Source organism: Meles meles, chromosome 6 (genome assembly GCF_922984935.1).
Source record: "Meles meles chromosome 6, mMelMel3.1 paternal haplotype, whole genome shotgun sequence".
NCBI classification, from domain to species: domain Eukaryota; kingdom Metazoa; phylum Chordata; class Mammalia; order Carnivora; family Mustelidae; genus Meles; species Meles meles.
In genome coordinates this window covers 75,300,777-75,316,556 of record NC_060071.1, presented here as the reverse complement: position 1 = coordinate 75,316,556, position 15,780 = coordinate 75,300,777, and the positions used below count along the sequence as shown (strand labels likewise).

The window sequence follows — 15,780 nt, the reverse complement described above, 5'->3', positions numbered from 1 at the left end:
AGTAACCGAGCCATGGCTGGAGCTGGCCAGCGGCGCGTGCAAGCAGCAGCCGCGGAAGACGCGCGGACTGCGTCAGGGGAGCCGGGGGCCTCAGAATTCTAAGAAGGAGAGGGGCGAGAGGGGCCCAGGGGCGGGCGGGCTGGGGGCGCCGCGCTCGCCCAACGGCACGGATCCTATTTGGAAATTAATATTTAAAAAAAAGCCGAGGACGCAGAGGGGAAGGTGGGGGCAAGAGGGAAGGCGAGACACACAGAAAGGGAGACAGAACCCCACAGTGAGAGGAAGCAAGGAAGGCAGGCAACAGTCGCCGGCAGCCGATGTGAAGACCGGACTGCGTGCGCCCTTCGCCGCCTCTGCCCGGCCTCATCGATGTTGTGTCCGTCGCCCTCTCGCCCGGATCACGATGAACGCGCAGCTGACCATGGAGGCGATCGGCGAGCTGCACGGGGTGAGCCATGAGCCGGTGCCCGCTCCTGCAGACCTCCTGGGCGGCAGTCCCCACGCGCGAAGCTCCGTGGCGCACCGTGGCAGCCACCTGCCCCCTGCGCACCCGCGTTCCATGGGCATGGCGTCCTTGCTGGACGGCGGTGGCGGCGGCGGCGATTACCACCACCACCACCGGGCCCCCGAGCACAGCCTGGCCGGCCCCCTGCACCCGACCATGACCATGGCCTGCGAGACTCCCCCAGGTATGAGCATGCCCACCACCTACACCACTTTAACCCCTCTGCAGCCGCTGCCGCCCATCTCCACCGTCTCGGACAAGTTCCCTCACCATCACCACCACCACCATCACCACCACCACCCGCACCACCACCAGCGCCTGGCGGGCAATGTGAGCGGTAGCTTCACGCTCATGCGGGACGAGCGCGGGCTGGCCTCCATGAATAACCTCTATACCCCCTACCACAAGGACGTGGCCGGCATGGGCCAGAGCCTCTCGCCCCTCTCCAGCTCCGGTCTCGGCGGCATCCACAACTCCCAGCAAGGGCTCCCTCACTATGCCCACCCGGGCGCCGCCATGCCCACTGACAAGATGCTCACCCCGAACGGCTTTGAAGCCCATCACCCGGCCATGCTCGGCCGCCACGGAGAGCAGCACCTCACGCCCACCTCGGCCGGCATGGTGCCCATCAACGGCCTTCCTCCGCACCACCCCCACGCCCACCTGAACGCCCAAGGCCACGGGCAGCTCCTGGGCACAGCCCGGGAGCCCAACCCTTCGGTGACCGGCGCACAGGTCAGCAATGGAAGTAATTCAGGGCAGATGGAAGAGATCAATACCAAAGAGGTGGCGCAGCGTATCACCACCGAGCTCAAGCGCTACAGCATCCCACAGGCCATCTTCGCGCAAAGGGTGCTCTGCCGCTCCCAAGGGACCCTCTCGGACCTGCTGCGCAACCCCAAACCCTGGAGCAAACTCAAGTCCGGCCGGGAGACCTTTCGGAGGATGTGGAAGTGGCTACAAGAGCCGGAGTTCCAGCGGATGTCGGCGCTCCGCTTAGCAGGTGAGCTGGGCGCGTGGAGAGATAAGGGGTTGGGGAGGCTAAAGAGACTGAAAGAGGGAAGGAAGAAGAGAGAGCAGGGCACACATCATCCCATCCTCCTTTCCCTAAGGGGAGGTGGATAGTTCCCTGGGCCTGGTAGAACTAGCGACGGCTCCTGGGAGCAGACCGTCTCCTCCAGGGCTCTGTACATTGGGCTGTGGTAGACTCCGGGAGCTGAGCGTTACTGCCTAAGTGAATGCGGGGACCCATTTGTGCTCCGAGACTGTGCTGGAAGCGGTCGCTACCAGAGGCGAAGAGAAACCCCCGCACCTGGCCGGACACGGTCTGTGCGTCGCTTCTCAGTTGGGCACTCCGGGTTTGGGAAGAGGGAGGCGATTATTGCAGGGAACTGTGCGCAGATACTGCCCGCTCGTACCCCTGGCACATACCCAGGAGTTGGTTTGGAGCGTGCCCGAGCTGCACTCCCACGTTTGGCTGAACTTGCTGCGGTGCCCAAACCCTCCCCCGCTGACTTTTTTTGGCGCGAGGCAGTAGTGGAAGGGATGGGGAACCCCTCTGAGAGTTCCGGCAGAAGGCTCTGAAGCCCCGGAGAAGGTGTGTATTTGGCGCCGAAGCTGTTTAAGAGTTAGCAAGTACTCTGCCCTGGTAACCGGCTGTGGAAAAGAGAGGAAGGCAGATGGTGCCAAGGTAAGGGTGAGAGTGGAGGGGCAGCAAAGGAGCTTATAGCTGAGCCCAAGAACCGCTTTTGCTGCCGACTCATTGACGACTTCATATTTCGTTTTATTCCTTTGCATTATGTTTTGAATGTATCCCCATGCATGGGGGTGGGAGGGTGAACATGACCCCCAAGTCTTGGAGCAGAGGTCTTCCGGTCCCAAAACCCGGGAGTTGAGCTGGAAGGTCTCCGCGGCGCGGCACAGACAGCACCTGTCTTTCTTAGCCTCTCTAAGCCAAGGTGCGTGGAAGGCTCCGAGAAGCTGGTCAAGGGGACAGCTTAGCCCAGCCTGAATCACACCAGATATTTCAAGCTGATTCCGCGACCCCTGAGGGCAAAGGACACAGGGGGAGGTAGAACCAAGGGCAGCTGAGGGCGGACACGGTTTGACGAGACCCTGCGACTTGATTGACTCCTGAGTCGGTTCTACTCCCCCCCCCCCCCCCCCCCCCCCGCCCCAGTCTCAGCCTGGTGGTGTCCTGGCCCAGAGAAAGGTAAAAGCCGGAATGAGGGTTTGTTAATTAACTGATCGTTCTCCATTAATTCGTCCCTGGAGAATGAGAGACAGTCAATCCGATCAGAGCCGGGGGCACTGAGCCGTTTCACAGTCTAAAATCAAAGCGAGAGGCCGAAACCCCCTCCCCCACCTCATGCGGGCCAATGAGAAGCTAGAGGGAGGCAGGTGCCAGCGTGCCAGGGAGCCTGCCGCTGGATCTGGAAGCAACCCCAAAGCACTCTTTGGGTCTGGGCACTGGTGCCCTCCCTCCCGCGGGTCGAGTTCATGAGCCTCTGCTCCGCCAGGGTTTTCCAGCCCAGCCCTGTGCTCATTGGTTCCAAGCAAAATCCCCAGCAGGCTATTGCAGCTTGTGCCTGGAAGTTAGGCTAGGTGGAGATAGGACAGGAAGGCAAGGGAGAGATTGACAAGGTGCCCTCTGGGGCTCCCACAAATCCATTCCCTGCCCTGTGTGCATCCACCATATCGCCTCCCACCCCCCTAAACTGACCGAGACCAGAGGGCAGCTCAGGTTCAGGAAGGGGTGGGAGAAAGGGATACCCTACTCCCTGACTGCTCAACCTCTGCCGGCCCCAAACTAGTGGCTTTTCACAAGCCCATGTCAGCCTCACACCCAGCTTCAGAATCTTGTACCCAGGCAGTGCTCACATAGGCCTGTGGGGTGGGGAGAAATGGAGGAAAGGATTGGAAATGAAAAGCGACCCCCGCCCCCAGGGAAGCATGCCCCACCCCCAGCACCCAGAAGGTGCTTGCTGGAGACTTCAATGACCGCCTCTCCCCACTGCCCCCTGTCGCCCCATGGAAAATCAGACTGACAGATTCTGTTCAGAGATGACCTCCAACCCTGGAACCCTGGCCTTGCAGTCTGACCTACACCAGTGGGCTCCTCAGTGCTGTTGAAGTGGGAGCACTAGCACTGTGACCCTCCTGTGGGAGGCATGGGCTGCATGCCAGCCAGTGCTCACCCTAGCCAGGAGGCTATGGAAGGGGTGACAGTCTGGCACCCAACCGCCTAAGACAAGTCATGCTCACTCAAGGCACTTGGCCTTTTTCTTTGGAAAAAAAAAAATAATAAAAGGAAAATCGGAGACTCTGGCGGCATAAAACTTGGCGCTCACCCCCAGGTGGAGTTGCATCCTAGGACCCAGATGGAGCTTCAAGTGTTTAATTTTCCTCTCTTTAACTTAATTAAAGGGGTGGGAAAGGCTGGGTTGGGGGCACTTGCAGAGCAAGCCCAACCGGAATCAATCCCATTACACATCAGGAACCATGATCTATTTTAAAATCACTGAAAAACCATGAGCTGTCCCTTTAATATTTTCATTTCGGAGATGGGGTAAGGAGGGAGTCGGGCCATTTCCAGACTTTGCAAATGATCCTAGAAGGCTCGATGGCAGACTTAAACAAACGCATTGCAGGGCACTTTCGCCAAGGCTGTGGGACATTGCTTGGGGGAGGATGGTTCCCACCACCAGCCTCCATGCACAGAGGTGTCCCTTGCAGTTTGGCATGCTGTTGCTCTAAAGACCCCTCCACCTTGTCCTTACCCCTCAGAGCGGTTCCTTCGCTCATTGGCAGAGTGACTTCTCCATGCCCTTCCCTGTACCTGAGGTTCCATGAAGTCTGTTGCGGAGAGTCAAAACCTCCACACTTGGCAGCATGTTTGGGGAGGCGCCTTCTCCTTACAAAATTACATCGGCTTGGTGGAAGATGGGAGAGATGGGAGATGGGAGGAAATTCTCGCCAAATTAACTACCTTTAAAAAAAATCAATACGTGTTCCCTCAACGTAATTTTGCTGCTGCCCCATTAAAATACAGTGCAGCTAGGCTGGGGGCCGCATCTCATCTGAGGTGGGGTGGGCGGGCCGCACTATACGGGTGGGTGGGCGCCTCCGCCTCTGACGTGGGTGCCTATTAAGACTTGAAGAGATTAGTTTCCAATTAAAGATTTCAGAAGCCTTTGGCCCCAGTAGAGGAGCTGTCAGCATCTGAAGAGGCTGCAACACGCACCCACCAGAGGGCAGAGCACCCCATACCGAGGAGGCAAGGCCCAGCGGGTTGGGCAGAGGTGGGTGCTGGGCCCCTCCAACTCTGAGGTACCTGAAAGAAGGGTACCTCCAAACAGCCCTGGGGAGACTTCCCAGCCTCCCACACCTGGGACTTTGCCCCTTTCCCGTCCAGAATTTACCCCAGAAAGACCTGAAGGAGTGCCTGAGCCTGGGAGAGAGTGGGGGTGGAGGAGGGATGTTCGGCCAGGAGGTGGCCATGAGAAAGTCTCACAGGGTCCAACCTGGGTTGTGTTTACCGTAAGTGGCCTTGCGGTCTGGTTGATTGATAACTGGCCTCCACGCAAGTCCATTTGCTTTTTGTTAATATTTATCCTGGCGGGTGACATTTCAACTGTCCCCCTCCTCCCCACCACTTCCCTGGGCCAAGTTAGCCAAGAAGTAGCAGTGCAGTGTTGGGCCTTGGGAACCTCATTTTCCCAAATCTCAAAGACTCCTGGGCCAGGAGGAAAACCGGGACTGGGACTCGGAAACTTCCTGGGCCCAAGAGAAGGCCCCAAGCAGACTGGTTGCCTCTCGCCCCACTTCTCACACAGTGTAGCTGCTCCCAGCCGCTGCGGTTCAAACAAAGGGCCTGTGGGGCGCGGCCAACCGGCCAACCGCAGCCAGCCTCACAGTCCCTGAACCAGTAGGACTGACTGGGAGGGGGTGTGGAACAGAGGGAAGGGAGTGCCTCCTCCAAAGGCTTGGTGTGGCCTTCCGTGCTGTGGTGGGGGTGGCCAGTCAGTTGTCAGGAGGAGTCCCAAAGAACCCCCACCCCCTCAGGGTGAATGGTGGCCATGTGCCCAGGGAGTCAGCTGGGGATCCCCCACCAAACACACACACAGCAACACAGCAGGAAACCAAAAGTTCTCATCCCAGTCACCAAAAAGCTCCCCATGGGTCTTTGTACCCATGCCTGACCCCTTGAGGGTTTGGGGACAATCGTTCCTTCTTGCACTCCCCAGGAGCACAAACCCCGTGAAGGAATGCCTAGTGTTAAGAAGTGTGCATATGGTGAAGATTGGAGCCCACTGTTTGACAACGGTAGGAAGACCTGCTTCTGAGTCTTGAGGTCTGGTAGTTATTGTGTGGTGACCCAGTGTCAGCACGAGCAGGCTGGCCACCTGAGACAAATAACCCCATTCTGATGGTCCCACCAGTGGGTGCAGCCCCAAGCTACAAGCCCCTTGGAAATGCCCAAAGGGTGATCAGGGTCAGTCAGAGCAACCCGTTGGCCCCAGGGCTGTAGTGGTCACTAGAGACCGAGGCCCTGCCATAGCTATTTGACAACTGGCACTTGGGACAGGCTGTGCCAACAATACCAATTTTAGCAACAAAATAACTGAAAGCCCAGGCTGCATCTTTCTTCATCTTCAAGCTTTGATCCTCAGTGCCCTTCAGGGAGCTGGCATCCTGCCCTCCCAGATGCCCTCCATGGGGGAGCCTGATGGGCTGTGTGGTGTGATAGCTCTGCACGCCGCCTGCGGGCTGCCGCCTGCCACCAGAGAAGCCCTTGGTTCAGTGAGCTGTGGAGAGGAAAGGGATGCTTGCTGTGGCTTTGTTTTTACATCGCTGTACTGCTGATTTACAAAACAACAATTATTTTTTCTGGTAGAAAAGGGATGTGGAGGAGGAATATATCTTGGTCTCCAACAATGTCTGGTTATTACTCCAGTGATGAGACAAAATTGCCAACCCCCACATTACACCCCAACTCTGACCTCTCTAAACAAGATACATGTTTGGACTTTCTATCCAAATTATACTTTTGTTGGCACGTTTTTATTTGAGGAAAGCAGGTCAGAGTAGAGAAGGTGACCCTGGCCGGACTAGAGTAGGAGGTTGGGGCTGCAGGATATAGTCCTAGGAGCGTGGATTAGTGGTTCCTTTGTTTTGTTGTTTCCCCTTCTAGCTAACTGACAGGAGTCAGGAGGCAGCCCTGAGGCTTTGAGCTGGGAGGGCTTTGTTTCCTCTTGAGTGGGGTGGGTGAAAGAGCCTGCGGAGGCCGACTGGCCTGGAGCTCTCGTGCAGCGTCAGGACCCTGGACAGGACCCCACCAGCCCCAGCCTGGCCCCGTTTCTCTTTGCTGCTGGAAAGTGGGTAGAATGCTTTTGAAGAGTTGTAGTAAGGAAGCGAGAACAGCTAATATTCTGAAGTTCATGAGAAATCTCGAGGCCCCGCCAGGAACATTCACCAGCACAGTCAAGTAATCAAAAAGATCAAACCTATCATTGTCGATAATTGATCTTTTCCTCCCTCCCCAGCAGCTTTTCTGTGTATGTCTGAGTACACATGCACACCTGCTTATAAAATCGGAATTTGAGTCCCTATGGGTGTGACAGGGGTTGGATCATTAAGCTAAAACGTTCAATTCAGTCCCTTTGATCCGTGCTGGGGAAAATCTATAGTCATCTCTAATCTACGAGGTCTTTAAGAAGGTTGTTACACGAGCTGTTTTGATGTCATCATTTCCACATTCATGGCAAATTCAGCTAATCAAAAGGACATTTCTACTCAAAGTTCTCAGAAGAAATAGTTCTTACAGGGTGTATAGGTAAAATTTATTCTTGATTTCCTTGTACAAAAGAAAATCCTCAAATCTGATGGAGTTGGGTAATTTAAAAAGAGGTTCTCTGTGTCTTGCTCCTCAAAATCTATTGTTAGAAGCCTTGCCCTTCAATTAAGTGCTCAGTGCTCTTTGTAAACTCTGCATATTAGAATAGTTAAACACCAGATTAATGCTTTAATTCAGCCAAGAAGCCTTGATGGATTGGATGAGAAATGACTAGTTTCATTTCAGTTAAAACAGCAGAATTTCCACACTCTTGATAAAATGGAATGGTCCCCAGCCTAGGGTAGCAATAAAAGAAGGGTCTTATAGAACTCATGGTAGTTAGGATAGATTTCTCATAATTCTGGTAAAAGCATTCAACAAGTATTCATTAAATACTATTTTCATCATGTCTCTATTTAAATAAGATGAATAAGCACCTTTGGGAGAAGAAAACCACATTATTTCTATATGAGAAGTGTCAGCCTCATAAAGTTCAGTAAAACAAAAAAACTGATTTCTTATGTTTGTGAATTTATTGCATAATCATAAATTCCTGTCTTCTATCAATAGATTTTCACAGGTTTTTATTTTGTGACAAATAACTTAATACTATTGAGGCTTAATTTCCTCCTGAAGTGATAGGATTGGATTATGTGACTAGACCAATCATAAGACAGTCTGATGATTTTGATGCAAACATAGGAACTTATGTTTTATTACTGAGTCTTGCTATAGAATCATCTACCTTGTGTTTCTCCCAAAAAGTGTTACATTATCATAAAGTTGGGAAAATACTAGCTCTAGAATCTTCTCCTTTAGATGAGACAATCTCATCTGAAAACCTCCCAGCTGAACAGAACCAGTCCCTGAAATACTACCTATCCAGTTTGTCATGGCAATTGATAAGGAAGGAACTTATATCTGTTGTGTACATCCTATTAGTTGGGTACTGTACTGGGACATATATGATCTAATTTAACATTCTATTTCAGTGGCTCCCAAATCTTGCTCCACTTTCGAATCACTTAGGGGCCTTTGCAAATATGATTCCTAGCTAAAATCCAGGGCCTGACTTAGGCATTGGGATTTTTAAAAGCTCTGAGGTGATTTTAATGAGCAGCAAAGTTGGGGAACCACTAGTTTATGTGGTAGTTACTATTATTTTCCCTCTTTCTATGTTCACTAAGGTTACATAACTTATCTCTGGTAACACAACTGGAAAGCTGACTGAAGTCAACTTGCCCAGCTCAAAGCACAGAACCCTCTTACTTTCCACCCTTGCCTACTAGTACGGATCCACCAGGTCAGTGGACCTAGAATGTGGAGGTGTCCGATTTATTGTCATAAACACCTGATCTAGAAAGTGCCTGCATAGTAAAGGTCTTGCTAGTAGAGAGTGTGTATATTCCTTTGTGACTCTCAAGGAAGGTTACTTATGGAAACTTATTTCTTTTTTACTCAAGACTTATAAGAGAGAACTTTTATTGCTGTCTTTTGAAGAAGCAGCCAGAGGCAATGTAGGGCAGTATGAGAGCTAGACATGGAACCCAGGTCTCCCTATCCATTTGTTCACTTAAACAGTTTTGGTGGGCAAGACCCAATCATTAAATGTGTTCTGTGGATAGGACTGGCCCACTGGGACTCCTGCCTGGAGGAGGGCCCAAAGACCCAAACCTCCCATACTTTAAGGCATTGGTGTTCTGAGATCTGTGTTTGCACAGCAGTTATATTTCTTTGCTTCAGATCATTGCCTGTCTTGCTATCCCAAGCTTGCCTGTTACTCATGTTTTAGGGCTCTGTACACAAAAAATAATAAATTAACTAAAACTCTGTGTATACGTTGGCAATCATCCAGAGGACAACTTAGAATTTCCCTCAAACACTACATGTTTCCAATTATCCATGTGTCTCTCATCTTCCTTTGCATATGCCATAGGGTACTCAGAATCGACAGTTTCTGAAATCACTACTTTCGTTTTTGCATTTGGTGATGATCTCATAGTCCCAAAGAGAGGTTATCAAAGGAACACAATAAACTATGAGCTTTTCACTTTCTTTCCTGTTGTCTCCTAAAACAGATCAATGGCCCCGGAAATTAAATAAATAAACGAGCGAGGCGCGCCACCTAGTGACCTCCATGTTCACTGCAGGTGAAGTGCGTGAGAGGAGTGGCTAACGCGATTCAAGTATTGATGGAGTCAAAAAATCGTTCATTAAGGCAATTTAATCTTTGCTATTAAATGTCCTTCCAATTCATTTGGGATAATTAAGATGCAGTTAAAGTGATTAAATTCTAATTACTTATGCTAGACAAAGACATATTTGTCACACTAATGCGGTTAACTAAGGACTCAGAAAGAAAGTTAACATTTACTTCAAATGATGCAACTGGAAAAATCAGTTCCTCTTTTCATCATTAATCCAGTGAGCCCGGTGATTATGTAATGGCACTGCAAGCTCATTAAGTAGGGGAAGTGCTGATTAAAATGACTGCTAGGAGGAAAACCTGAACCAAGAGCACCTCAGTAGTTCGGTCGGCAATCCCTGCAAAATTTCCTGGTCTTCTTTCCTTCTAAGCCCCCCACCCCAAAATAGTAAGCAGCTCCCCATTTAAAAAGGGACACCTCACAGAAAGCCTTTATTGCCAGCCTACAGACATTGTTAAACTAAAAGATATTTTTACATGGTAAGTAGAGTCTCAGCATAGGGAGGAGCTAGGCAGATGGGCTGGGGAGGGAATTCCTAAAGTCAGCAGCTCCAGAATGAAAATGTCTTTTGAGGGATTCTGAGGCCACGTCCCTTCACAGAAGCTCCCTTCCAAGTAAGCAGTCCTTCTCCCCCTCCCTAGATCCATTTTTACTGCCTTTGACTCCAGAGGACAGATTCCTCTGCATGGGATCCTGCCACATTTGATTGTTACGCACACTCTGAAGATTGCTCAGTATACCTCAGATGCATATAGGCCTTTTCCACTATTTTTCTGCATTCTCATGTAAAGTCATCTAAGATTATTAAACCCTCAAGTTACTGAGGCTATTTTACCATAATGTCCACAAATAATTCCCAGCCTCTTATGATAGCTTGATTATGAGAGCTCATTAGAGAGAGATGAATTGAAACAACTGGATTTGAAGTTTGCCTTCCTCATAAAAATGGCTTCCTAAGGTGGTGCTCAGCATTTGTCCAGGGTGGGGAGGATGATCAAGGATGAAGATGGTCAGTCGTAAAATTGAGGATTATTTTCACCAGGAGATAGGTGTCTTTTAGCCCTGTTAAATTTGCATACTGAAAATCATAATTGTGGAGATTGCATCTTTCCCCTATTTATCTCATTGGAATTAAATATTATTCCTGTTTGCTTCATAAGCAATGACTTTAAAGTTGCTAAATTCATCAGTTACATAAGTCAAACCACTACATTTAAAAAATAAATTGGCAATTACTTGGATACTTACAGTTATTATTAATCAGGTTATGGCATTTTATGCTACTAAAATAAACAAACAAATTAAAGTCAAAAACCCTGGACTAAGAACCAAAAGCCCCGGAGACAAGTTCTCATACTAATTAGCTCAGAGAACTTGTCATTTACCCTGTCTAGGCCCTTAGTCTCCTTAAATATAGAATGAAGGATTTGGCCTTAGGGCCCTTCCAGGTCCCACATTCTATGACTAACTGCCTTCTGGGATGCCTGTGCATCCACAGCAAAGTCTCTCGTCTCTATTTAGTGCACTGTCCCAAAGTCAGGATTCAATGAAGTGTAAGCTTCAGGGGCTCATCTCTTGGGCAAGGTCTCAGGTCAGGCTCTACTGTCACATGGTCAAGAGAAAGCAGCCTGTCCAGTCAGGAGTGCCACCTTCTGGCACAAAAATGCTACAGTCTGAGATTCCAATTCCCGTGTCCTAATAATACAAGCTGTTGGTGAGGATTTGGATCAACAGGAATTTGTACACTGTTGGCTGGTTGGGAATGTAAATTCGGACCATTGCTTCAAAAGATAATTTGGCATTGTCTCATAACCCTGAACATACACCTGTCCAGTGGTTTTACTCTTTGGCATATACCCTAGATAAACTCACAGATGCTGCTGGAGATGTGTACAAGACTGTAGCAGAATTGGTCATAAGAGCAAAGAAGCCAGAAACATCCCAAGCGTTCACTGACAAGGACACATAAATTGTGATATATTCCTGTAATGCAGTAGTATACTGCAATGCAAATGAATGGACCACAGCTATATACAAGTCTTAGGAACATAGTTGAATTAAAAAAAAAAAAAAAGCTGTGGACAATCACACATCAAAACAATACCACTTTTCCAAAGCTCAAAAGCAAACAGTGCTGAAAAATTTATTGTTTGGAAATGCTTAAGAGTGTGGTAAAGCTATTTTCAAAAAACAAATGAATAATAAACTCAGATTCCAGAGTTACTCCCCGTTGGGGAAGGTCAGGAGATAAGTAGCTTGACAAGCCAGTGATGTTGCAGTTCTTTTGTTGGACGCTACCCTCACAAGTGTTCATTTTGTTGCTAGGTTTCCTATCTTAAATATTCATTATTGTTCCTGGAAGTAAATATTTTTAATTTTAACATTGGGGAGGAAAAGATGTTTTTTCCTGGCTCTCCAACCCAAACAGCTTGGACCAGAGAAATCCAACAGCATTTATACACAGTTCCTAGCCACGTACTAAACGTCAGCCCTCCTAGAAACTATGTTCTGCCAGTTGTGGACAGGACATAAGAAGTGAAAAGAGGATGTTTATCACAGCACTGTCTACAAGAGCCAAATTATGGAAACAACCCAACTGTCCTTCAACCAATGAATGGACAACGAAGAAGTGACATGAGGGCGCCTGGGTGGCTCAGTTAGTTAAGCATCCGACTCTTGATTTCATCTCAGGTCATGATCTCAGGGTCACGAAATTAAGCCCCGCATCAGGCTCCACACTGGGCATGGAACCTGCTTAGGATGCTCTCTCTCCCTCTACCCATCCCCCACCCACTTGCACATTCTTTCTCTCTCTCTAAAAATAAATAATAAAATATTTCTTAAAGGAAGATGTGGTATGCACATACAATGGAATATTACTCAGCCATAAAAAAGAATGAAATCTTGCCATTTGCAATGACCTGGTTGGAGCCAGAGAATATTATGCTAAGTGAAATAAGTCAGTCAGAGAAAGACAAATACCATATGATTTCACTCCTATGTGGAATTTAAGAAACAAAACAAATGAGCAACAGGGGGAAAAAGAGGGACAAATCAAGAAACAGACCCTTAACTATAGAGAACAAACTGCTGGTTATTGGAGGGGAGCGAGCCGGGGAAAGGATGAAGTGGGTGATGGGGATGGAGGAGGGCACTTGCTGTGTTGAGCACAGGGTGATGTATGCAAGTGTTGAATCACTATATTGTACACCTGAAATTAGTATTACACTGTATGTAACTAATTGGAATTTAAATAAAAACTTTGGAAAAAAAGTGAGAGAAGAAATTTCATTAGATATAGAAAGAGAGGTTTGTTTTTCATTCATTTGAGCACCAGCTACAACACTAATGTGCTCAGAACTGGGGTGGTATATACAGCCGACTTGTCCCTTAAGACTCACTGTCTAGTGGGGAAGAGAGACAAATAGCTGTTCATTTCCTCCTTGATTGCTCTGTGTGTGTATGTGTGTGTGTGCCAATAAAGAGAAGTTTGGGGTGTGATGAAAGGACAGTTTTGAAGATCTGGAAAATGAATAGGACTTGAGTCAGAAATGGAAGAAGAGGTCCACAGACAGAAGGAACAGCAGTATGTGTGGAGGCCCTGGTTGAAATATGTTCTGCCAAAGATTTCTAGAATCTGAATTACTATATAGCTGACAGCTTGTTTCAACTCAAGTCATGCTCTCACGGAGCATGAGATTGACAAGCCCCAAGTCAAACCCAGCATCAAGCCCCCCAGTACCCCCAACCAGACCCCCCACATGGAGCCCCACCTCCAGCTCCTGGCTTCTTGCTCCTCAGGGAGTCTGCTTGAGGATTCTCTCCTTCTGCCCTTCCCCCCATCCCACCCCCAACAAGCATAACCACCTGCATGCTCTTTCTCTTTCTCACGCATAAATAAATTCCCAGGTGATTCTAATATTACTCTAAGTTGAGAATTAGGACATTGATATTGAGAATTTAAGGGCAAGTGACCTTTATTCTTGTCCCTTTAGTTATTTTACCATTTTTCTGGAGTAATCTATATTTCCATAAATTTATAGGTAGAAAGATAGATAGGTATAGATAGATCCCGATATAATATATAGTGGAATGAAATTGTCAGATGATGTATGCTTTTGAAAGAAAACTTGAGTGAGATAATAGAAGAGCAATAACAAGAAACTAGCTAGGAGGGGGTGGAAATAGATTATGAGAATCTGATTGTGTGTCATTATCAGCAGAGGTGGAAAAAAATGGGTGGGCAAAATTTAAGAGATCTATCTAAAGTAAAATTGAGAAGACGTCATGGAGAATGAAAATGAGAGAGAGAGGAACAGACTCCTGTGGTTCTGATTTAGAAAGCTGGGTGCTTGGATATTCCTTTAGCCATAGGGTGGTTGTGTGGGGGAGACATGATGTTAGCATCATGCTAATGAGGTGACGATTATGGGTTCAGTCCATTGGGTCTGGCTTTTATTTCCCAGTGCTGGTGGATAGTGATGAGTGCTTTCATTCCAGCCAACTGCCGGCATTGGGCCCACACAAACCCTGAAGAACCAGTGTCCAAGGTTAGCCCAAATCTATTCCTGCTAGTAGAGAAACCAAAGCAGTCCCCTGTAACAGTAGGGCAGGAGCCCTCTCTCTATGAGCAAAGCCAATGGGCAGAGGATAGAAGCACAGATATGTTGGAGGGCAGGCTGGTGTTGCCAAGTCTTGGATTTTGTCACCTTCACATTAGTTTGGGATAGGAATTAACCCTTTCAAAGTCAAATTTTGGTTTTCTCTAATCTAGTTTACATAGTTGTTGCCCCATGAGCCCCAATTTTTTTTAAGAATTATTTTTAATTAATGTTTATTTTTGAGTATGTGCTATGTGCACATCGTGTTTTGAAAGTTAAACAACATAGAACAGTAGATAGAGAAAACGAAGTTCTCCTCATAATCTATCCCTCAGTCCCAGTTCCCCTCTTTCTGGAGGCAACCCTTGTTACCAGTTTCTTAGGTGTTTTTTTTCCAAATAAGAACTTCTAGGAAGAAGAGTGAATGCTTCTTGTTTCCTTTACTCTGCTCTGTTTACTGACAGTTGCCTTCCTAGAAATGTATTTACATACCCAGCAAGGTGCTGCCCAGTGAAATTATCTGAATATTGCATTAAGCAGTAGCACAGGGCAACCACCCTTCCAGGTATGTTGAACGTGGTCTCAAGTGCTTCAGTGGAGGTTCCTTTAATCCATCTCTTTCATGAAAGACAACTTAATGTAGGAGAGTTGTTCAAAATTTAAGCTTATCTACCACCTTGCCTCCCTACTTTATAAAAATAATACAATACCTGGGCGCCTAGGTGGCTCAGTTGATTAAATGTCAACCTTCCGCTTGGGTCATGATCCTGGAGTCCCAGGATCGAGTCCCACATCGGGCTTCCTGCTTGGCAGGGAGTCTGCTTCTCCCAGTGACTTCTCTCTCTCTCTTCTCTCTCAAATAAATAAAAAATCTTTAAAAAAAATACAATACCCAAATACAACTACTGTATCATTTTAGAACACTACCTTCAACACAAAGAATTTTTTTTCAGTGAGTTAGTTATTGTACTATATATGTGTGTATATACACACACACACACATATATATAAGAATATATATATATTCTTAGATCCTGCGTTTGTCCTGACATAGCTTTAGTAAATATGTTTTTTTAAAAGATTTTATTTATTTATTTGACAGATAGAGATCACAAGTAGGCAGAGAGGCAGGCAGAGAGAGAGAGAGGAAGAAGCAGGCTCCCTACTGAGCAGAGAGCTGGATGTGGGGCTCGATCCCAGGACTCTGGGATCATGACCCGAGCTGAAGGCAGATGCTTTAACCCACTGAGCCACTCAGACACCCCAGTAAATATGTTTTTTACTATGTGGTGCCTTCCTACTGTGTCCAATCACTTTGTGTCTTATTTTTATTTTTTTATTTAAAAGATTTTATGTTATTTATTTATTTGAGAGAGAGAGAGAGCAAACACAAGCAGGAAAGAGGGTCAGAGGGAGGAGCAGACTCCCCGGTAAGCAGGGAGCCTGATGCCACTCAATCCCAGGACCCTGGGATCATGACTTGAGCTGAAGGCAGACACTACTGAGTCACCCAGGCGCTCTGTATCTTATGCTTGTTAATTCCAATTATCTCCAAAAAAACAAAATAAAACAAAACTCCTTTGTAAAGTATTAATGTTTGAGCACCTGGGTGGCTGAGTCAGTTAAGCATCT

At 47.8% G+C, this 15,780-nt stretch overlaps 1 protein-coding gene across 1 annotated transcript in view; it reads left to right on the top strand.

Moving 5' to 3' along the window:
• The first annotated feature begins 203 nt into the window (after positions 1 to 203).
• Positions 204 to 15,780, top strand: part of ONECUT1 (one cut homeobox 1) — a 38,027-nt gene continuing 22,450 nt past the window's right edge. Inside the window, exon 1 of the mRNA XM_046007321.1 lies at positions 204 to 1,508. Within this exon, the coding sequence (XP_045863277.1) occupies positions 404 to 1,508 (1,105 nt within the window). The 5' untranslated portion in view covers positions 204 to 403. The remainder of the gene's footprint in view (positions 1,509 to 15,780) is intronic.